The sequence below is a fragment of the Lontra canadensis genome, unplaced genomic scaffold (assembly GCF_010015895.1).
Source record: "Lontra canadensis isolate GAN:19392208 unplaced genomic scaffold, GSC_riverotter_1.0 scaffold5, whole genome shotgun sequence".
NCBI classification, from domain to species: domain Eukaryota; kingdom Metazoa; phylum Chordata; class Mammalia; order Carnivora; family Mustelidae; genus Lontra; species Lontra canadensis.
This window is the reverse complement of record NW_022630999.1, coordinates 38,624,392-38,648,018: the sequence shown is the minus strand read 5'-3', so window position 1 is coordinate 38,648,018 and position 23,627 is coordinate 38,624,392. Positions and strand designations below refer to the sequence as shown.

The 23,627-nt window shown below is 54.3% G+C and overlaps 1 protein-coding gene across 2 annotated transcripts; it reads left to right on the top strand.

Moving 5' to 3' along the window:
* Nucleotides 1-8,631: 8,631 nt before the first annotated feature.
* SNCB (synuclein beta) lies at nucleotides 8,632-17,421 on the top strand. Of its 2 annotated transcripts, none has more exons than XM_032851882.1 (6): nucleotides 8,632-8,926; nucleotides 9,572-9,701; nucleotides 12,474-12,515; nucleotides 12,736-12,854; nucleotides 16,304-16,396; nucleotides 16,767-17,421. In XM_032851882.1, exons 2-6 carry the CDS (start codon nucleotides 9,581-9,583, stop codon nucleotides 16,797-16,799), a joined length of 408 nt encoding a protein of 135 aa, XP_032707773.1. In that variant the 5' UTR covers nucleotides 8,632-8,926; nucleotides 9,572-9,580; the 3' UTR covers nucleotides 16,800-17,421. The 2 variants fall into 2 exon arrangements, with proteins under 2 accessions (XP_032707773.1, XP_032707774.1); XM_032851883.1 differs by having other exon boundaries at nucleotides 8,634-8,926; nucleotides 16,307-16,396.
* The last annotated feature ends 6,206 nt before the right edge of the window (nucleotides 17,422-23,627 follow it).

The following is a 23,627-nucleotide window of genomic DNA, read 5'->3' as shown; positions in this document are numbered from 1 at the left end:
TGAGGGCTCCCCAAATTTCTCACCCTCCTCTTGGCTACTTCTAGGGTCTGAGATCTATAAAGAGACTAGTCTCCTCCCCCTACACCCAGGGAAGCCCTTGACCACCTGGAGACTGACAGTCAATCTGTCTCCAACCCACATGCCCTAAGCTCCAGGTACCGGCCAGGCAAGGGGCTGGGTGCTTGGAGGCACTGAGGGGTCAAAACTGAGTAACTCCTGTGCTCTGCTCTATCAGGGGGAGCCAGAGAGCAGGGACTCTCACAAACACCCGTGTAGTCACAGACTCAGATCTCGGAAGGAAGGAAGGGAAGATGGAGAAAGATAAGTCCATGACCTGAACTGGGGGCTTTCGAGTGGCAGTTCTCCAGTACATGGATCAGAACCACCTGCAGGCCTTGTTAGACAGGCTGCTGGGCCCTGCCCTCAGAATCTGATAAAACTGGCATTTCTAACAAGCTCCCTGAGGATGCTGGTCAAGAAGCCCATTTTGAGAACACTAGTTTGGAGGCAGTTCATGGATGAGGTGATGTTTGCGCTGATACCTAAGGCATGAATAAGAGTTAACTAGGTGGGTGGAAAAGGGTATCTCAGGGACTGGGAGCAGCATGTGCAAAGGCCCAGGGGCAAAGGGAACATGGGGCACTGGAGGAAAAAAAGAAACACCGGTGTGGCTGATGCCCAAGGGAGGAAAGGCTGGTAGGTCTTGATCTTAGGAAAATGGAGAGCCACTTCAAGTGGATACAGATGGCCTGGGGAGGTAATCAGATGGGCTTTCCAGCAAGTTCTTTGGGCTTCTCTACAGGAAACAGACTCTGGTAGCGAGAGGAGGAGATCTATTCGGATGCTAATATAGTTGTCCAGGTGGCAGATCTGGTGACAGGGAAGGTGGAGAGAACATGACGGATGTCAGAAGTGTTTGGAAGGAAGACTGTTTAGCCTCTGGTGATGGATCGGCTCTGGAGAGGTGGGCCACAGTGTCCCAACTACCTGTTGCCACATCACAAGCCACCCCAAACTTAATGGCTTAAAACAGCAACAGTCCTCTGTTTTGCTCACCAATCTACAGTTCAGGTTGTGCTCACTAGGGACAGCTCAGCTCTGCTCCAAAGTGCCGTCAGTCAGAGTGGCTTACGGGCTGGGGCTAGAGTCATCCGGTCCCTCCCTGGGACAGTTGATGCCAGCAGTCAGCTGGACCCTCAGCTGGGAGTGTTGGCTGGGACAGCTCTATGTACCTCTCCATGTGGCTGCTTGGCCTCCTCACGGCATGGTGGCTAGGTTCCCAGAAGCAGCATCCCAAGAGACAGGAAGCAAGAACTGCCAGCTTCTTAAGGCCTGGGCCCAAAACCTGGCCCGGCATTGTGTCCGCTGTATTCTATTAGTGTCCCAGGGCCCACATTCAAAGACGGGGACATAATCCCACCTCCTGATTGGAAGAGTGTCCAAGAATTTTGGACCGAGGAAGCGCTGGAGGAGGGCCAGGGTTGGGGAGAGATCACGAATCTATATTCGATGGAGAAAAAAGGAAAAAGGACCTTCCTGAGTGCCAGGCTTGGTCTTAGCTGCCTTAGAGTCCTGGCCCAGAGCCTGGCATGGAACGCCCCTGCCAGCCGCAGTGCCCCTCCCCACCTTCTTCCACATATTCCTCCATAGGACAGCGTGTGGATTCTGGAGTTAGATCACTAAGGAAAGACCCTAGGAATAAACCTCTGACCTATGGGGTCCTGGTCCCTACTCAAAGCCCTCCCAAGTCTATCTATGGCGGACTTCTGCACAGTGGGCTCCTGCACCCCAATCCTACCATACTATTCCGAAAATATCTTGAATCTGCCCATTCCTCTCATTCCCCACTGCCCCCACTCTAGGGAAGCCTGCTATCTCCAGCCTGGGCCATAGCCCAAGTCCTAACGCTCTCCTTACTTCTACTTCCTCCTCCTTACAGAACATTCTCCACTTGCCTCAGAGAGCTCGTTTGAAATATTAACCTGATCACTTAAGTCCTCTGTTTAAAACCCTCCAGGACACCCAGATTGTGACCCAAAGTCCAGGTTGTGGGCCTGCAGGTTTCTGCATGGTCCAGCCTCACAGTGCTCCAAGCACACCGAGCCTCCAACAGGCCAGACTGGCTCTTGCCTCAGGGCCTTTGCACTTGCCATTTGCTCTCCAACTCTTTGAGGGACTGACTTCTTGTCCTTCTGGGCTGGGCTCAAATGTTGCCTTCTCAAAGAGGGCCTCCCAGTGTAGCCCCTCCCAACACACTATGTAGTTTCCTTATTTATTTTACTCATCTGCCTTCCTCTACTAGAACAGAAGAACCATTCACAACTGTGCTCTCTAGTACCTGTAGTTCTTAGCAAGGACTCGGAGGGCTAAGCGAGGAGGGAGATCACTGATTTGGACACGAGCAGCACCATCTAAAACATCTCATCTGGCCACTAGCTCATTGGCTGTCTATTGCTTCCTACTAGAATTTCAGTGTTAGAAGAGCAAGGACTTCATGGTCTTGTTTTCTGCTGTATCTCTGGTACTAGAACAGGGTCTGGCACCTGGTAAGCACTCAGGAGAAACTGACTGGAAAGAATAGATGCCAATGGCGGGTTATATGACTTCCCCTCTTTGGGTGTTGGCCCCCTCATCTGTAAGCGGGGGAGGGGGCTGAAAATGCCTGTTTTCCAGGATTGATTTCAGGGATTAATGATACAATGGAGGCCAGGCCTGCGATGTGGTAGGCGTGCGATGAGCATCATTCACTCCTCTCTCGGTTTTCAGCTCCCACCCCGCCTGCCGGCCTTCCTCCCCAACCTGAGGCCTCCGGACAGCCCGAATGTTGATAAATGTTTAATCACGCAGTCAGGCACCACACACAGAGTTACAAAGACCCAGCTGGATTTTCAAAAAACCCAGGCAGGGCTGGGATTACCAGGATCTCCGTGATCCTCTTAAGAGAATGCCAGCGGCTCCAGCCGCCCCAGCTGCTCCAGCCCCTCCAGCTTGCTCCGCTGGGGATTTTCTCCCAACCCCTCCCCACATTCTCCCACCCTTCTCTCCCCCAAGCTCCCGAAACCATTCTCAGTACGTTCTTAGGAAGAGGAAAGGGAAGAGAGGAATGGAGAGCCCCATTTTCCTGGGGGAGAGAAAATGGAACCGAGGAGAGGTCCCAGAGAATTCGCAGGATCGGGACCTGGTCAGAAGGAGGCCCAGAGGGGCCTGGGCTCTGCCATCCTGTACCCTAAAGGGGAGAGGGGGAGGAGGTGGGCCGCAGTGTGACACAGGGTGAAGAATCCCTTGTGCTGGAAAGTGGCGGCCCAGTGGCCACGCCGCCTTCTTTCTGGAGACAGTACATAGAGAGAGGACAGTACATAGAGAGTCAAAGAAATATGTAGCAGATGTTAACACCTGGTGAATTTAGCTGGAGAATATTCTGGTATTCGTTACATTAATATTGCAACTCTTCTGGAGATTTTATTCGCTGTAGTGTGCTCCTCGCAAATTTTCTCTAGGTTTGAAGTTTTTCAAAATAAAAAAGCTGGGTGCAAAAAGAAATAGCGACAGCGATGCTAGTAGCCTTCTCAGTAACCATGCTCCCCCTCTCATACTTTGATTCTGGGAAGTCATAGGCCCAGTTAGATTGCCACACATTTCCAGCCTCCCTAAAGCAAGGCAGAGCCTGGAGGCATGCAGAAGTTGTTAGTTTCTGAAAACTCCTTGGGAAAGAGACTGACAACTGGCAGCTGCCCTTTTACCCTACTTCCTCTCCTCCTGCCTTCTGCATAGATATGATGGCTGGAGCTGCCGCAGCAGTTTTGGACCATGAGATGACCTTGAAGGTAGAATTCGTGTACTAAGAATGGTGGCACAGGCCCTGCATCCACATCGGGCTCTTCCTCCTCCCTCCCTCTCTGCCTGACTCTCTGCCTACTTGTGATTCTGTCAAATAAATAAAATCTTTAAAAAAAAAAAAAAAAGAATGGTGGCACAGGAAGTTAGGAGTCTAGATTCCTGAGGAATGTGCAGTTGTCAAACCAGCTGTGGCCTGCCTACCACTGGGCTTCTTTAAGTGAAGGAATAAAAACCTGCTTTGCCTAAGCTTCTGTATTAGCAGCCAGATGAACTGCCTGCCTGATTCACAATGTAACCCTGTCTTCTGCTCCCTTTGCACCCTGGACTTTTTCACCTGTTGAATCTTCTGCCAAGAATGTTCACCATCGTGGCGCCTGGGTGGCTCAGTGGGTTAAAGCCTCTGCCTTCGGCTCAGGTCATGATCCCAGAGCCCTGGGATCGAGCCCCGCATCAGGCTCTCTGCTCAGCGGGGAGCCTGCTTCCCCCTCTCTCTCTGCCTGCCTCTCTGCCTGCTTGTGATCTCTGTCTGTCAAATAAATAAATAAAATCTTTTTTTTTAAAGATTTTTTATTTATTTATTTGTCAGAGAGAGAGAGAGAGCGAGCACAGGCAGACAGAATGGCAGGCAGAGGCAGAGGGGGAAGCAGGCTCCCCGCCAAGCAAGGAGCCTGATGTGGGACTCGATCCCAGGACGCTGGGATCATGACCTGAGCCGAAGGCAGCTGCTTAACCAACTGAGCCACCCAGGCGTCCCTAAATAAATAAAATCTTAAAAAAAAAAAAAAAGAATGTTCACCATCACTCGTGAGGTCCTTCTCATCTTTCAAAACCCAGCCTGAATATCACTTTCTCCTGGAGGCTTTCTGGAGGTGCCCCTTCCCTCCTGGGCTCCCATAACCCCTGTGCTACTGTTAATGTCCCTGATGGCCCCCTTGCTGTGAATCTGAGAGCTCATCACCCCTCGTTGCTTTTGGCCCCTCTGTAGCATTTAACCAGCTGTCCTCTCATCCCCTTGGTTTCCCAGCTACCAATCTTTCCAGCTTCTCCTCTTCCCTGTGCTGCTCCTTCTCAGTCTCTTAGCCAGGTCCTCTTCCCCTGGCCACATGTGAAGTTTGCAGTGCCTCAGGATTCTCTTCTGGACCCTCTCCTTGTCACTCTCCATGTTCTCCTGGGCAACCGCACCGCCCATGGCTCTAGCCACCACCTGCATGCTAATGACTCCAAATCTGGTAGGATACTGGGCTGCCTTAGACCAGCTCATGAGAGCAATTATTACAGTTTCAGGAGTTTGTGAGCTAGGTGTTAACGGTCATTATCAAAAATTAAATTATATAAGCTTATGGTTATATAGATTATGTTTAAAACAGATGATAAATGCTCAAAACATAGCTTCCTAGTTATTTTATTATTATCAATGCTTTTAAGATTGTTCTTATTAAATTTATCTGTATGGTGAAAATACTGTAAAAGGCCATACTGTGGCCCATCTCTTCCCAGTTCTCGCTCTGTGACATCACACTGACAGTAAAATCAATCACAAAGAGAGAATTCACACCGTGGATGTGGGCAACTTCTACAAATCAAGGTATCTCTCTGCTTAAGAAAGCCATACGTTAAAGAATTCCAAGTACACAGTGGCCCAAATAGATACCTGCAGCCAGCTCCAAGTGATGCCCTGAGCTCCAGCTCGATGTCCATCTGCTGGATACCTCCTTCAGTTTGTCTATCAGGAACTGCACAATGAGCTCTATTAGGCCTCAAACAAGCTCTCCATCGCCGCCCCCCCCCCAATCCTGGAAGCTGCCTCATCTCCTCTATGTTTGTTTCCTCTTTCTTTCTTTCTTTCTTTCAGATTTTATTTATTTATTTGACAGAGGAGAACACAAGCATGGGGAACAGCAGGCAGAGGGAGAGGGAGAAACGCTTCCTGCCAAGCAGGGAGCCCGAAGCAGGGCTGAGATCCCAGGACCCTGGGATCATGACCTGAGCTGAAGGCAAACACTTAACCGACTGAGCCACCCAGGTCTTGAGCCACCTCAATGCCTAATTCATTTTGCAACAGCATCTCTCACCTGCTGTCCTAGCCAGAAACCTGGGAATCTTCCCTCAACTCATCCCTCTGCCTCTTCCCCAACACATAATAGGTTACCTCCTAAACAACACCCAACTGTCCCTCCAAACCTGTTCCAGGCTCACTGAGGCTTTTCTGGTTCGGGCTCCACCATCAGTCCTGATGGATTCTGCCCCAGCTTTCTCATGATCTTGCTGTGTCCCAGACCCTCCAACCGTTCACCTCCATGTGGTTCCACAAAATGCAAATCTCATCTCAGTCTCCCTGGTGCTTAAAATCCTTAGTGACCTCCCAGTTCCTATGACAGAAATACAACACCCTTCGTGTGGTCTTTCTCTCTTCCCCCCTCCCTCCTCTTTGCTTCTTCATCATCTATTTTGACATTCTGGGGTTCTTAGTCGAGAGTCACAAAAATCGTTTCTGGCTAATTTAAGCAGATAAGGATTTTATTATCCAATACTGGGCAGCTCAGAAACTCTCCAGGAAGGCCAGAGAGTCCCCCTTGAAGACAGCGCATCCTGCATTAATGCTCCAAATCACACTGCCAAGCAGACTCTAGAAGGTTCTCTCGATGCTACAGCTGGTCATGGACAACGTGGTTGCACTGTTGGTGCTGGATGCACCCAGAAGCAGTGTCACTGCTGTCCATGGTCCCTAGTAGGACCTGCCACCACCACCACCACCACCAGTCCTCGCCAGAGCTAAGAGCCCTCCTTCCCTGCTAATTCAGGTTCAAGGCTGGGGCTAAGGTGTCTGGGGCTGAGGTCACATGTCTGGGCTTCGAGGAAGGCTAGGAAAGCACTGTCGGCTCCCAGAGAGGGAGGTGGGCCCTGCCTCAGAATGTGCGGGATCCCCCAGACATAAGAAGGGGAAAGTTCCAATGCTGAGAGGCCACAAATAATGACAGACATCACCCATGCTAGCCTTTAGCCTGCTCCCCACCCCTCTCTCTGCCTGCCTCTCTGCCTACTTGTGATCTCTGTCAAATAAATAAATAAAATCTTTAAAAATAAATAAAAATAAAAATAAAATACTATTCAAAGTAAAATAACCAAACAGCATAAGAAGGAAGGTGATAAAATGTAAAAAACTTCCCTCCTTGAGTGCTCTCAGCCCCATTTGCCAGGGGCAACTGCTATATCCCTATTTTGGAAGTCCTTGCTGGCATGATCTTTGCATATCTAGATGTAAGTATGTATATATGTGTGTATAAGGGGTCTTATGTAACTGTGTGTGTCTATGTATCAAAACTGACTAGTTCCCCACATTACAGTTTAGTACCTCCCTCTCTCACTTCACACCATTTCTCCATACACTCCCATATCAGTACACATGGGTCCTGCTCATCCTTTCACTGGACAGATGTCCCACAGTTAACTAGCCAGTCCCATACAGATGGACATTTGCATTATTTTCAGTGCTGTAGTGAACATCCTTGTACAAATGGCTTTGTGCGCTTGTGTGAGCCAATCCAAGGAATGAATTCCTGGAAGGGGAACTGTTCTGTTGGCTCAAAAGGAACATGCATTTATGTTTTTGGTAAACACTGGCAGACTGCCTTCCAAAAACCATGCACCAATTTGCAGCTCTATCAGTGGCCTATGAACACTTTCCCTCCCAGGCCCTTGCACCGTCTGGCTGCCTCCTCACCTCATCCCCTGTCATTTACCCACTCTACATTTCCCGCCACAGTGCCTTTGCCCATGCTATACCCATAGCCTAAAATGCCATTCCAGCCTGTCTTCCAGGTAAAAACTTATCTCTCCCATGAAACCTAGCACAGAGGTCACCTCCTCTGTTCAGACTTTCCTGATTCCCCTGATCAGCTGCAGTCCTCTTCCTCTCAGATCCCATAATTTCTTGGGCATAATTCTGTCATTGCTCCAACTGAGGACCTATGTGTACCTGGCATTCTATGGCCATTTGACAATCCCCACCATAACCACACACCAAAAAATGGTCTTGTCTAATCCTCATTCACGCCTGGCTATCCAGCTGTACTTCCTTTTATCTGTTCCTAAGCACAGTTCTGTCTCAGGACCTTTGTATGTGCAGCTGCCTCCCTATGGATCTTCCCCATATTGACCCGGATGCCTCTTTGGGGTCTCTGCTCCCACTGGCCTTCCCTGGCCACTCTGTCTCAAGCACCCTCCTCTAGTCATTCTGTTACATCACCATTCCATTATCTTCATAACATTGCTCACAAGCTGAAACAACCTTGTTAGGTTTAAGTGCTGACACGTTTGTTTTCCCATTTCTGCACACACACAAACACATCATTGTAAACTCCCCAAGGGCAGGGACCTTGGTTTCCTTTTCCACTGTCCCCAGCCTCAAACCTGCCTAGCATCTGTCTAAACGTTCAATCAACATTCGTTGAGCGAGTCATCTATTATTTTGCCGGAAAAGAAACTGGCGTTCAGATAGGAAGACTGAGTAGCCCAAGGTCCCACAGTTAATAAGAAGCACTCCTGAGATTCAAATCCATTTGAACCCCAAAGCCAACTGCAGACAGTATGTCTTTCCTACTCTTGGCGCTCTGCATTGTCTCCCCCAACCGATTAGGCTCTCCGGGGCTGGATGCGGGTCTGACGCTCCGAGGTCCCCAGCGGTGCTTCGGGGACCGGCCCCGGGAGGCTAGCGGGCTCCGTGGATATGTCACCCTCCCCGCCCCCTGTCAGTCAGGCTGAGGGGGCGGTGCGGCCGCCAGAGGGGGCGCTGAGCTCAGAGCTGCCGCAGCGCCCGAGCGGGAGCCGGAGCCGGAACCAGAGCCGGAGCGTGCGGTCCCGCAGGGCGCAAGGCGCGATCCGCGGTCGGCGACGCACCGAAGGCCCGGGCATCGCTGCGCCCCGGCTCAGGGCCCGCGCCCCGCCTGCTGCCGACCGACCTGGGCACTTGGCGAGGCCCCGATTCCCCCATCCGCCCCAAGCCCACCCCAGCCCGGCCTAGCCGATCCCCTGCGTCCGCGCGCCGCAGCCGCAGCCGCTCCTCCATCCCCAGCCCGGGCCCAGCTTCCAGGTGAGGCGGCCGCGCTCCGGACGCCGGGGCCCGGGAAGGGGCAGGGGAAGGAGAGGGGACTGGGCGGGATGGGAAGCGGCTGGGAGCGGAGACGGGGAACCCGCGCGAGAACGCAGAGAGGGTTCCGGTAGGTGCGTGTCGGTGCGCGTCCTGGGGTGTTTGTGTGACTGCTGCCCTGTGCCCGCAACTGGCTGGGTGGCCGTGTGGTCGTGCTTCCAGGCCCGTGTGTTCCTGTGTGTCAGGGTGTCCGTGCGCGTTTGAACGTCTGCGTGTCCTGTATGTGCACGTGAGCGTGTCGGTGGAGAATGTTTGTGTGTATGGTCGTGTGACTCTGTCGTGTATACAGGCAGGTCCCCGGACTTCGCGCCGAGCCCAGCACCCCGATTGCGCGGGGCTGCAGGTTGCAATGCCCCGAATAACCGAGGCAGTGGCTCCTCCCGCGTCCGCGGGTTTCAAGGACGCCGGGACTTGTCGCGGCCCTGTGGCCTCCCGCTGGGGAGGGGGTATGACAGGAGGGGGCCCGGCCTGGAAGGGCGCCGGGGTCTCAGGAGCGAAGGGGGGTGGTGGTAACCAGCGTCCCAGGGAAAGGAATGGGGTGAGGGTGCGGGGCCAGCGCACCCGTGCCGGTGTGTTCGTCCTCCCCAGGCCGCCAGGATGGACGTGTTCATGAAGGGCCTGTCCATGGCCAAGGAGGGCGTCGTGGCCGCCGCGGAGAAAACCAAGCAGGGGGTCACCGAGGCCGCGGAGAAGACCAAGGAGGGCGTCCTCTACGTCGGTGGGCAAGGGGCAAGGCTTCCAGGGGTCTGCGGGGTTTGGGGGTCCTTGGAGGGAGTGGGACCAGGGTCTAGGCGGGAGAATATGAGTCAGCAGATGGGGCGGGGTCAGTAGGGGTCACTGGGGACTCAGCCAGCGGAAGGAAGCCTGGGTCAGTGATGAGACCTATGGGGAGAGGAAAATGGAGGGAAGAGTTGGGGAGGGTGGGGTTCAGCTGAAAGGCCGGGGACAGATGCATGGGTCAAAGCAGACAGCCTTGTTCTTATTCACATGATTACTATTTCCTGGTGTTTAGCCCTTACTCTCTGCCGAGTACCCTGGGAAATGCCATAACATCCATTACCTCACGTCATGCCCCTCGCCCATTCCACAGACCAAGAAAAGTGGGGTTCCCAGAGGTTTAACTACAGTGCTCAAGGTCACACAGCTGCTGAAACCTGAAGCTGGAGTTGGAGCCAAGCCTTATGGACTCCAGAGCCCCTGTGCTATTGGGACTGCCCCTTAGCCCTCCTCTCCTGCAAGGTCCACCTCAGAGCCGCTGTTAGGGTCTTCCTGCCTCCTGATGCCAGGAGCTCCATCATTGCCTCTGGGTCCCTCCTCCTTGCCGCTTCCAGCTGTGTGAAGAGAAAGGCCGAGTGATTAAAATCTCTCATCCTAAGTGTGAGAGGAGAGGGAGCCCACAGGGTCATTTGCATAAGGGGATGCAAAGCCCCAAACTCACTGATTACCGAATTTCCGTGGCGATTCGGGGCTTACCGGCGTGTAGTAGGCAGAATGATCCTTTGTGTGGGCGGAAGAGGGCTGGTTAATTTGCCCGTGGTTGTGGCAGATTTGGGATTGTGGCAATTTGAAAAATACTGACTTCTTACTACACGCTAGTAGGTGCCGACTCTCCTGATAGTGATACAGAGCACTCTAGTTGTGGGATCTGACATCCAGCGGCTGGGATGGGGACCACTGCAGTAGCGTAATCATAGAGGCTAGCATTTGAGCTGAACCCCAAAGAATAAGAAGCTGGCTGGAGGAGGGGAGTTGGAGGAAGCAGAAAAGGGCTGATGGAGACAGGGCCAGAGAGCAGAGGGCAGGCAGCAATGGTGGGGGTTGAGATCAGAAAAACCGGGAGTGGCAGCTCACAAGGGGGTCTTGATGCCCAGGCCAAAGGATCATTATGACCTACCTGCCAGGAGAGATTGTAAGCTAGGAACTGACATGATCTGACTTCATCGTAGAAAGTTTCCTTGGGTCTCTGTGGAGGGACCAAATGCAGGGAGGCCTGGTGGAGGGTAGTGTAGCCAGCAGATGAGGGTGGCTGGAACTAGGGCACAGGTGATGGAGATAAGTTGGAGGCTTAAGCCCACACCTGCCAGGCCCCAGCTCTGGCTGCCCTCCTCCTATGTATCTGGCCGCCCTTTCGCTCCTATGTATCCCTGGCAACCAGCTCGGTCTCCCTGCTAACAGACTCGAAGCACCCCCTTCCCCTTAGTTTGGCACCTCCTGTTCTTCCGCCTGCCCAGGAACCCCCAATGGCCCCCAGTTCCTACACATTAAAGCCTCAGCTTCCTGCAGCCTGTAACTCAATGCCATTCTCCGTCCTGCCTCAGTCCATGTGTCCATCTCTCCAGGCGCACAGATAGCACTGCTGGGCTCTGTGCAGGCCCGGAAAGGACACCTCTCTGTGCCCTATCTGGGTGGTTTCCTGTGCCTGAGATACCCTCCCCAGTCTCCTTTCTGCATATCTCCCTGCTCCCCATTTGTCAAGGCCCAGGTAGTGCCCCTCCTCTACCATGTACCCTTTGGAGGCTGGATGGAAGTCCTTGCCCCACTACTTGAGGTCCAGGGCACCAAATCTGCTCTTCTCTTACCCCATCTGATGGTGAGCCTTTGGCCTAGGACCTGGCACAGAGCAGGTGCCAACAAATGTTTGTGGGAGGAATGATGGGATGCAATGCAGCACACCACCACCCCCCACTGTCTCTGTCTGGCTGGCCAGAGCCTGGGGCGTTTCTGCCTTCCCATGCTGTCCTCTGCTTCCACTAGCCTCAGCCCTCCCAGACACCCATTACCCATTTCAGGGTCTACCAGCTGTTGTCTGTATTGCTACATTCCCAGAATAGGAGACTCCCCACTACCCTGAAGCCTCCTGCCCCCCCTTCCCGCCCACCTCGGATCAGACCATCTTGCCTCTCCCAGCAGTTACCCTCCCGAGAAGACCCAGCCAGTGCCATGCGTGTCAGGCACCCTCGGACCCATCACATACTTGAGAAGCTCCTCACTCTGGCCAGAAGAAGGAACTCACACCCCAGTTAGAAGAGACTTTAGAAGAAATGGAGTGGGGGTTGGTGGGTGTGAGGGTCCATAGGTGGGATGTGGGCAGTCAGGTATCAAGGGCACCAGAGGAACCTTTCCAAATACACACCACTATCACCCCCCCCCGCCCGCTCCACCCCCACTCCCACCCTCACCTGCTCACCCCGGAGCTGAGAGGTAAAGGAATGCGCTTTGAGCAGTGTTGGCTCCCAGGCAGCATCCCCCCAGTAGGCATGGAGATCTTTTCAGGTGGAGGAGGGGCCGGCGGTTGGGGAGAACTCCTCAGGAAGTAGGTGTGGAGGACTCAGTGCTGTGATGGGGGGTGGGGGATCTGCGGGATTTGTGATGGGGCCAGGATGCCCACTGCCGACTGGGTCCCTCTGCCCACTTCATAACCACCACGCTTGCCAGAGGCTCTGTTCCCTCAGCTCAGAGTCCTGATGTGTGCTCCTTTTTGTCCCTGCAGGAAGCAAGACTCGAGAGGGGGTGGTGCAAGGAGTGGCTTCAGGTACTAGCCCAGCCCTGGCACAGCTCCCCTCCCTCACCTCGGGCCTGGGATCTGGCCGGGATCTGGAAGGGGGGTGGCGGTGGAAGAGGGCACCCCCAAGGATTCCTGAGAGTGTGCTCCATGAGGGAGGCCAGCTGGAACACCATGTGGGAGAGAGACGCATTTCTTTCTGCTTTACCTGGGCCCCCAACCCCCTTCCCCAATCGTCTCCCTGCTCCAGTGGCTGAAAAAACCAAGGAGCAGGCGTCCCATCTGGGAGGAGCCGTGTTCTCCGGGGCTGGGAACATTGCCGCAGCCACGGGCCTGGTGAAGAAGGAGGAATTCTCCGCTGATCTGAAGGTGAGCTGTCCTCTTGCCATACACACGCACATGCACACACCCACGCGTGTATGCACACACATGCCAGGCACACCATAAACATGCCTCAGCCAGCTGGAGGCACACCTGGCCTCACGTTCTATGGAGCTCTGCTAGACTCGGCTCAGAATGAGTTCGCAGGGTGGGTAGGGGTGCGGTAGTCCCTGTGACTGTGCCCCCAGTTCTGGCTGTATACATGTATCCTGCTTCTGAGTGTGACCCGGACCACTTTGGGCCACGTCCGCATGTCACAGATTGTTTGTTCTTTCTTGTCTTCAACAAGTATCCATGCCAGAGAGGAATTATTCTAGAAGTTGCCATGGCGAATAAGTTCCTATGTTCAGGGAGCAGATGCTATAGTGGAAGAAGATAGATAACCAATGAATGAGATGGTTTTAGACGGGGCTAAGTGCTATGAAGAAAAGACAAAGGTGATATGGTAGAGAGTCGAGGCGTAAAGGGACTGCTGTAGTTGGGAGGGCTTCTCTGTTGAGGTGACATTTGAGCTGACCCCCAAGGGATGAGGTGAGCTTTGTGAGAATTGTATTTCAGGCAGTAGAACAGCATTGGCAAAGGCCCTGAGGCAGGCATGAGCGAGTGTGGGCCACGGGGGAGGGCTGTGTTGTCCATCGCATACTTGTGCAGACAGGACAACAGTAACCCCACGTGCGTGAAGGAAGACACCTTCACTGGGACCCACTATAGCATAAGACCTGTGAACTCTGAAACACCAGAGTTGGATTCAAGTGCCACCTCTACTACGTCCTGACTCCGTGACCCTGGGCAGAGTCCATCACCTCTCTGAGCGGGCTTCTTTGCCTATAAGACAGAAGATGAATGCAAGAGGGCTTTTACACACATTAGGTATTTATCAGAGGTTCTCAAAACTTCTGTGTGCATCCAAACCAGCAGGAGGCCAGGTTAAAATACAGACTGTCTGCCGCCTCCCTAGAATTTCTGATTCAGTAGGTCTGAGGTGGGACCTGAGAGTTTGCATTTCAAAGAGATGCCAGAGTGATGCTGGTACTGCGGGTCCAAGGACCACCCTTCATCACAGGCCTTTACACATTGACCCTTTCACCTGTCACTGGTCTGGGGCTTGACTTGGAAGTTCTGGCTTAGGTCCCGTGTATGCATTTTACCAGCTGTGTGACTCCCCATGTATTATTGTTCCAAGGATCCCTCCTGTTCACTGATCTCTTATGTGGGCAGGCAAGGCTCTAGACTCAGCACCTGGAGTAACTCACTGAATCTTTATATTCTCTGGGAAGAAGGCACTACAGCATGTCCATTTTACAGATGAAGGAGCCAAGGCCCAGAGAGGTGAAGTGACTTGCCTGCCTCTCTAAGAAGGTACTTGGGAGGAGAAGCTCAGGTTTACGGCAGTGAAGTTGCTGGTAGCCGCCCCAGGGCCAGGGTCCGTGCTGGGAGCTGGGGTGCAGAGAAAGCCAGATCTGAGCCTGAGCTCTCAGCCTCGAGGGGCCTTTGCCCAGAACCATTGCTTTCAGGCCTCCTCCTTCCTACCAGCACTTTTGACACCCCAAGCCTCTGCTCACAAGGGAGCTCAGGATCATGGACTTACTATTTAAACAGCAGCCCTTTGGGGCCACGAGGCATGTGGAACCCACGCAAGCCCAGGGTGCACATTTCCGAGTGTCCCCACCTCCCATTCTGCTTCGGTGCCTTACCATGCGACCCTCCCTGTCCCCCTACAGACCAGACAGCACCATCGCATTTCCCATCTAAGGCAGCTGACTCCAGAGGTGAAGTGACTGACCTAAGCTAATGAGTGGCCGGGCTGGGATGTTTTTAAAGTAAACTTTTTATTGAAGTACAACATACATACAAAAAGCACACAGCCCCAATACATTTTCACAGCTCGAGCCCCCGGTGTAACCAGCACTCATATTAAGACACAGGACATCAGCCCCTCAGAAGCCTTCCTTAGGCCTTCTTCCAGTCCCTGACCCCCGAGACCAAGACAAGGGTAAGATGAGGGAGGATATGGGGGCCCAAAATTTGAGGGGGACACCCACTCTGGGGTCTCATGTGCATGGCCCTAAGAGTGGGGGCCTTCTTAAATGTGTGCCCTAAGTGCCTCATTCACCTTCCCTTGGTCCTGGCCCTGCCTCCCTCACCAAGGGTCATTGCTCCTTGACTTCTGTCAGCATAGATGAGTTGGGTATTTTTAACCCCCTTTCCATGTTACCACAAAGCACGGGCTCTTCTCCCCTCTCGCTGTGCGCCATCCATCCCTGATGGGCCATACTGCCCACCTCCGTTCTGCTGCTGCTGGACGTGTGGGCTGTTGCCAAGCAATGAGTTCCAGCTGGGATTTTTAATACTGGGTGACTTGGGGCAAACTTCCAATTTCCCCACCTCCTAGGCCTTGATATACCCATCTGTACACTGGGGAAAATGAGCCAGGGCAGTAGCTGTATACTCGGGTGCCCACAGGGCCCGCCTCCACTGGCCACGTGAAGGAACTGAGGCTACCTGGATGGGGGTCAGGCAAGCCTTCTCTAGGCCAGCCCTCCAGGCTCCCAGGATTCTTATCTCTGCCCAGTAGGGAGGGACAGTGGTTATATGTGGGGAATGGGGAGGTGGTATAACCTCCTACCTACAGGTTCCACCCCTCCGGGGGTCCAGGAGTGTGCCACCCACATGTGACCGTGTGCAGCCGTGCATGGACCCCAGGTGATTGTGGGTGGGCGTGTGCGGCCAGCTCTGTCTCGTATGTGTGCATACATGTGTGCTCACACACAGGTGGCTGGCCATGTGTCTGGCAGCCCCCCTGCTTGTGTGCCTGCTGGTCTGCACCCGTTAGGGCAGCAGATGCAGGGGGGAGGGGAGAGTCTTAGCTCACACATCCAAGCAACACCATGAGCTGTTGCTTCCAGCTTATCTTAAAATAGCAACAGCTGAAGAAACCAGGCCACACAGGACCCTGGGGGAGGGATGGGTGGAAGGTGGCAGGGGAATGGCTCCAAGCTCCTGCCTGGCCCTGTCTCAGAGCTTCCATCTCCCTCCAGCTCAGAGGAGCCTCCAGGGTTCTCTCTGGGGTCCTCATGCTCAGCAGAGCCTAACACAAGGCAGGTAAGGATAAGTCGGTGATGGAGTATACTGTCTATCTCCCCATCCCATCCAGTCCAAATGATGGAAGAGCAGTAGGCTACCAGGCACTGGGGAGAGGGGTATGGAGAGGCCCTCTTCTCACCACTCCCAGCTTCATGGTGATCTAGGGGGATTTCACCCCTCATGCCTTAGTCCACTTCCAAGGCAACTGGATTCCAAGGCAATTGAATTAAAATTTCTGGTTGTACAGCCAACAAAGCCTAGCCTTCCCCCAATCAGCCAAAAAAGCTTCCCAGGGTAGGAATTTGGGGGAGCATCTCCCAGCTGCCCTCATGGCCCTGTCCCTTCTCTGCCGGCAGCCAGAGGAAGTGGCCCAGGAAGCTGCTGAGGAGCCACTGATCGAGCCCCTGATGGAGCCAGAAGGCGAGAGTTATGAGGAACCGCCCCAGGTGAGTGGTGGCAGGGCTGGGTGGGTCTTTGGGCATCCCAGAAGATTGCCACCATTCCCAGCTGGGGTGGGAAGTCCCTGAGAGGATAGGGTTGGGCCAGGAAACTTCACACCCCCTTTTCTAGAACCCAGGCCCTAGGAGGTGGCAGCAGAGAGGGAGAACAGATGGGGCCAAGCACTGGGGCCCAGGCACCCCTGCCCAGGGAAGTCCCGGCTGTCCCCAATTTCCAGGTTCTTCCCCTGCCCAGGGAGAGGGGAATGCACTGTTCCTCCTTGAGGGGGAGGAGTCTCGGGGCCAGAACCTGGCCACTTGGTTTCCAACCCCTTCCTCTTTTGCTCTTCCCCACTCCACCCCCATCCCTCTGATGCAGGAGGAGTATCAGGAGTATGAGCCAGAGGCGTAAGGGCCCAGGACGGCCCCCCACCAGCAGCACAATCCCTTCCCTGTCCCCTGCCCCTTCGCCAGAACCAGGGCTGTCCTTCTACCCCTTCCCCCCAAACACAAGATCTTCCTTTACTCCAAGGGCCCCCTTGGAGCCTGTGTTGGTGTCTGTCCATCTGTCTGTCCTACCCGCCCCCGTGGATCCCTGGGGCCTGGACAGGGCCGGGGCTGGGCTGTGGCCGTGGCTGGTAGCTTCGCCCCACCTATGTTGCCTCCTCCCCATCCTACCCCGTCCAATGTCTGCGCGGATGTAGCATGTTCTATGTATTTTTAAAAGAAGATCAGAAAGCGACGGCTCCCCCCACACACTCCCAACAGAGGCTCTCTGAGGGTCCTCCGGGCAGCCCCAGAGCCTCCCACCCCACTCCCACAACGACCCCAAGAACCTTTTTTTTTTTTTAGCCAAACCAGGAGCCAGGCTGTGCCATGCCCCCTCCCTCAGCCAGCCCAGTCCGAACGCGGGCGTCGTGTGTCGTGATTGTGGCATGGAGAGTTCCCCAACCCCCGTGTGAGCGTGTCCTGGGTGGGCGGGCCCGGGTGCCTCCCCGCTCCGCGTGTCCACGAATAAAGCCAATCTGTCTGTAGCCGCCGCCGCTCGGGCAAGGCAGGGTTGGGCGGTGGGTGGGGGCGGCCGGCGGGCTTCCACGCCCCAGACTACTCCGCTCCGCTCTTTGGTGCCTGGCACCTTCAGCCCAGGTACAAGACTGACCACCTCGGGCCTCAGTTTCTCCATCTCCTATCCTCCCCCACCCCGCCCAGGATGACGCAGGGGAGAGGGTCTACCCAGACTGGGAATCGCGGTTCGCTGGGAGGCGTGAAGGTGGCCTCCGGCGCCACCTGCTGGACTGTAAAGCGCCCGCTGGGGGTGCAAGGCGAAATGAAGCCCCTCGCCACCGCAGCGCAGGGTGGACGGGCTCACCTCTCTGTACACGCAAAGCAGGGTCGCGGATGACAACGCACACGCAGACATGTGTGCGCGTACAATGGTCCTGGCGCGCCCGCCTGAGTGTACGCACCCTGGCAGGGGCACACGTGCAGACACGCATGCACGCCTGCTGACCGGCACGTGCGGACTCGCGCGCGCACTCAGTTACGCGCGCCGCCAGGAGCCCTCGGAAACCAGCAGCGCGGGCACTGAAAGAGCCTTTTACGCTCAGGCAGAACGTTTACAGGCGCTCAGCCCTGCGCACAACTGACCTACGCAGAAAGACCCGTCCAGGGACAAGGGGAATGGACAGTTGCCCCAGAAGGAGGCAGAGCGCGGGCAACCGGCGCTCCATCCCTCTCGGAAAAGCGCTCGGAGGTTTGCGGCCTCCGCAAAGGTGGGCAAGGGTCCTCAGAAAGCTGGGAAGCCGGTCCGAAGCCCTGAGCAGATAAGGATCGGCACTAGAGGGCCCCCAACACCGCCAAGGTGTGGGGAAGAAGGGGGCGGAGACGCCGCGGTGAGGCGCAAAGGCCCCGCCTCCCGCAAGGCGAAGGCGCTACTCTCCTCAGCTTTGAGGCGCCCCACGCCGAAGCTCCGCCCCCACTAGTGACAAGCCCCGCCCCCATCGGTGCGGCGCTCTGGCCTCATTTGCCGCAGCGGCTCTTACCAGGCTTGTACGAGGCCCCACCCCCGCTCATGCGGAAGCCCCGCTCTGCTTTGCCGCAAGGGCCCCCACCAAGTCTGTGCAAGACGTCACCCTTTTTCTCCCGGGTGCGACCTCCTTTCCGACTTTAGCCCTGTTTCGCCCTTCAGCCCCAGGGCCGGAAGGAGCTTGCTCCATTTAATCAACCCCCGGGTGTTAGCGCTTCGTCCTTTCCTGAGGCGTTGGGAGCGAGAGATGGTGCCAGGCCTGGGTAGGCCTTGAACCCTGCAGGAGGCCGGTCCACTCGGGTCACCTTGGCCTGCAGTGTGCAAGCCATTATTTCCGGAAGTAGGAGGCAGCTGGCAGACGTGCGTGTAGAGAACAAACCGGTGGGCTCAGATCCTCTGATTCAGCATGCAGGTGCCGGGATCTCAGATCCCTTTTGACTGAATTAAGACCCTATTTACAAACCCACTCATCGCGAGGATTGCAAAGTCGTGGCCCTCGTGTTAAATTTGGCCTATAGGGATGTTTGTGCTAGCCCAAAGTTTAAATTTTTCTCATTTGATTCCAGTTAGCGACAGCCCCTTTCCCTCCCTCTCGTCTTCATCTCATCCACTTTCCTCATTTTTATGAACTACCTGGCTGGTAAAGAATTTGAGTTTGCCACCTCCCCTCCCGCTACCAGCACCTGATTTCCATTTTTGGATGCTGAAACCAGGTTCACCATCTGGCTTGTGGGGAGGTTTATTCTTCCTTCCTGGGTGCCAAGCCACGCACCTGGTTTCCTGCTCAGAGACTAATGTTCTCATCTGCCAGGGTCACTTTAAATGCATTCCAGGCACAGGCCCAGACGCATCCTCAGAAGATGCCAGCCCTGTGTCACAGGGCACTCCTGACTCTGGGTACACGTGTGAGAAGACACAGCTCATGGGTTCCTCTCTTATGAAAGGATGAAGCCATTTCTCAAGTGCCCAGTAGGTCCCCAGCATCCAACACTTGACTCCATTAATTTTATTTGAAACCATCCTCAAGGATTCCTTGTTATTCTAACTCCCCAATTTATGGAGGAGAAAATGGAGGCCAGAGGGGCGAAGTTGCCTGCTCTGGGTCACATTGCTGGGGAAGTGGCAAAGACCACATTTCAGCCACATCTCTGAGTCTGAAGCTCACCTCCTTCAGAATTTTCCAAAACGGACTTGCTCTGAGAAAGACAAAGAACACCTACCATAGGGAAACTTGGAAGCGGTTGCAGCACAGAAATCACAAACACGCAATTTCACGGGTGCTGCAAGCAAGGAGGAGAGGGCTGAGCTATGGGTGATGCAGGTGTATCTGTGTCCACGTGTGTCTGTGGCTGTTGCCTGAGTGTGTTGTGTGCGATTATTTAGTCCTTCGATGATGCCTGCTGTGTCTGAGACTGGAGGGGCTGCAGGCAACAGCTGTGACAGGACTCACATCCCACGAGTCAGCAAATACTTGGAACAAGATAATCTGGAGTTCCGTGACCAACAGAAAACAGTGATGTGAGAGACGATGACAATGAGAGGGTTGTGACCAGTATTAAATTGGGGTGATCAGATCAGGTATCTGAGGAGGTGAGGTTGGAGCAGAAACCTGAACAAAAAGGGGGTTCGCATGGGAAGATCTGGGGAGAAGAGCACTGTAGCAGAGGAAGGGCCCACCTCTCTGTGTCTGTGTCCATGGCGGGTGGACAGTCAGTGAGGCTGAGCCCGGCCCAGCCTCCCCAGTCTGTGGGTCCAGCCCCACCTCACCTTCCCTTCTTCTGCCTGTGCTCTTTCTTCCACCTGGGTAGCTGCCCTCAACTGTGCCTGTCGAAATCCTTTCCTCCACTGATCTTTCCCTTGTTCTCCAACCACAAGTGATTTCTTACCACCCCATTCTGCTCAGCTGGGCACTCAAGGCCCTACCCCCACCCCTGCACCACTCCCATGTCAGCCCTGGTGGGCCTTTGCTGGCTGGCTCATCTGAAAATTGTCCTCTTCCCCTGACAAAGGGCTGAGGGCTGTCCTGGTGTTCCTCCCATTTGCCTGTCTCCCTCCCAGTCTCCCCACCCCCACCCCTAGTAATCTGGCTCCACAGCTTTCTCTGGAACTTTATTTTTGTTTTCTCCCTTCCCTATTTATAGCTCTCTCCCCTCCGAACCATCCCTGCATCCATCCCGTTGCCTAGAAACTGGCTCTGGGCTGAGGGTGGGGGAAGGCCAGGCCGAGCCCAGGCAGGGGGGAAGGAAGAGCTGTCACCCACACCCCCCCTCAGCACCACCCCCAGGCTCCCAGAAGCCCACCCTGCCCTCTGCCCAGCACCCATGGGTGTTTTTTAAAAGATAAAACAAAATGTGAAAAACAGCAGCTATGGTAAAGCCCTTCACAGCCTCTAAAGGGCAGGCTGCCTGTGATTTCACTTGGGCCTCTCAGTGGCCTACCCCCCAGAGGCCTGGACCCATTTTCTCAGATGAGAAAACTGAGGCTTCAGGAAGCAAAGTCCCCACAGCTGAGGTCTTCTCAGTAGCAACGCCACAGCTCTGAATTTGTTAATTTGGGGATATTGGCCTGAGACACTGAAAAGGAAGATTTAACAGTATAAAAAATTCCATAACCCATGAGTTGCAGAGGGTAAAGAGAAACATCTTGTCACGATCCTTCTGCACACTAAGGAACCAAGAATGCCTCTGCCATGCCCTCCACGGTGCCCCTTCGTGCTGGTCCACCAGCACCCCCTTTTCTTTAGAGGGCGGAGGGGCAGAGAGAAACTCTTAAGTGAGCTCCACACCCAGCATGGGTGCCTGATGTGGGGCTTGATCTCACAAGGCTGAGATCATGACTTCAGCCAAAATCAAGAGTTGGAGGCTTAGCCAACTGACCCATCCTGGCACCCCCACCATGCCCCTTTTGATGCCCCAACCATGAGTTCACCATGCCACACTGCAGTCCCCCTACCATGTTGCCCCTATACCCCACCATGTCCAGCTGTAGCTCTTCTCTAGCCCTGATGCTTATCTTCCACAGGCTGGACCGGGAATCCTGAGCTTGGTTCCTGGCTCTGTCATTTCACCAACTGGGTGACCTTGAATAGTTCAGGTAACCTCTCCAAGCTTCAGTTTGTTCAGCTCAAAAGTAAGGATATGAATTTTCACCCCAGAGCACTGATAAGAGAATTAAATGAGATACTGATGAAAAGGTGTTTTGCAAACTATAGAGGGCTGTATCATGTGAGTGATCAATTAGAATAGTAAATGTTGTTATTGTTGTCATCATCAGGGCCAAGAGATGGGGCAGGGCAACCAAAGTGGGCCCTCGGATCAGAGAAGGAGCCCATGACCTGTGTTGGGGGAAGATAGAGCTCCTTCCCTGTCAGAATAAAGGCCAAGGGTAGGGACTGCCTGAGAGCACCTGCAGGCCACTGAAGAGCAGAGTGTGCTCTTGTGCCTCACTCCTCTTTCTCAAGCACCCCTATTCCCTGTCCCCATCCCCTACTACCCCCTCTTCTTGTCCCCCACCCCAAGGCCCACCTCTGCCTTCAAAATAGCCTCTCTGGGGAGAATGGGAGAAAGGCCTGCCAAGGAGCAGCTGGGCCATGATTCAGCCTGAGTCACCCATCCAAATCCTAGGGCCGCCCCCAGCTGGGCCGGGGCCTGCAGCTGCCAGAGGGAGGGGGGGTGTGGCGAGGGAGGGAGGGGGCCTATGTGGGCAGCAGATTGTGCTCAGAGGTGCCTAGTCCAGGGGCTCTCAGGAATATCAGGGCAGAGCTGGGAGGGCCTGGGAGTGATGCATATGAGGACGTCAGGGTGGGGAAGGTCACCCCACAGACATCAGTTATCTGGGCTGACTGAGGAGGCAGGGTTTTCGTGTGTGTGTGTGTGTGTGTGTGTGCCTGCACAGGTACGGGGTGTCACACGTATATGTGTTGTCACTTTCTAGCTCTGTGACCCTGGCAAGTTACTTAACCTCTCTCTGAACATCTGTTTCCTCACTTAGGAAATGGGAAACATTATCAATCTCAGATGGTTTTCCTTAAGTATTAAATGTAATAAGATGATGATTGAAAAACACCTGGGCAGTCCATGAACGGAACACCACTACCACCACCGCCATCATCTAGGGTAGAGTGGATTATACATTGCTTGTGTGAGAATGGATACATACCTGAGTGCTTGTATTCAGGGGCGTGGGTACAAGCCTCAGTGGGGAGAGGGTCTGGATGAGTGTTTCTTGAACTGGGTGAACGTATTCTGTGTGTATGTTTCTGAAGCACAGATAAGAATTCTTCAGAAAGTGGGTTTATGTGGCACTGTCTGCCATATGGTCCCACCCCTTCTCTCCCTCTCCCTACCCTTTCACACACATACATACACTCACACACACACACACACACACATCACACCTCTCTGAGAGGCCATGATTTGCTGAAATTCAGCCTAGACCAGGACCAGTGCTCAGGCAAAGGAGTTGAGAAACTGTGGACGCTGCTGTATTGGCAATCTCAGACTTTCTCAAAAGACTTTAACCTCAAGCAAAGCTGGAATGAGTGTGAAAGGGGGAATGTGGAGTGGATATGAACATGAGAGAGCATGAGCTCTGTGTGTGTGTGTGTGTGTGTGTGTGCAGGCACACACGCGTGCACACAGGGGTTGAATTGGGTTGGCTGCGTCTCTGCTCTGGTACAGTCTGCTTATCTCCATGGCGCCTGTTGCCACACACGCTTGATTTTCAGAAAGTCACCGGGATTGTTTATTCCACCCCCAGCCTGGGTGCCAGCCAAGGAGCTGCAGGCACTTGTTTATCTTCTGGTGCGTAAGAGTGTGTATGGCTTCCCAGCAGCAGACCAACCCGAGATACGTGCGCACACACACTCACACGGGTGTGATGACCATGTTAGTTATCACAAGATGAGCCTGAGCCCCAGGGTGAGCCACAACCCTGCCTGGGCAGATTTGCTCCACATGGGGACAGAGATGAACCCCCAGCAGCTCCACATAGAGACACACCACCAATTTAGCAACCCCTAAAGGGCCAGGAAAGTGTGAGAGCCAGTTGCCCTGGTTGTGGTCTTGGGCTCTAGCCCCACCCCCAGAACTAATCACTGAATGGTGGTTGGCCAGTCCTAGGTCACTGCCCACCCCTACAGCTGACAGTGAGGCCCATCCAATGCCACCACATAGACTGGGGTGGGAAGGTAGTCCCCAAGGAAAATGGAGGTGC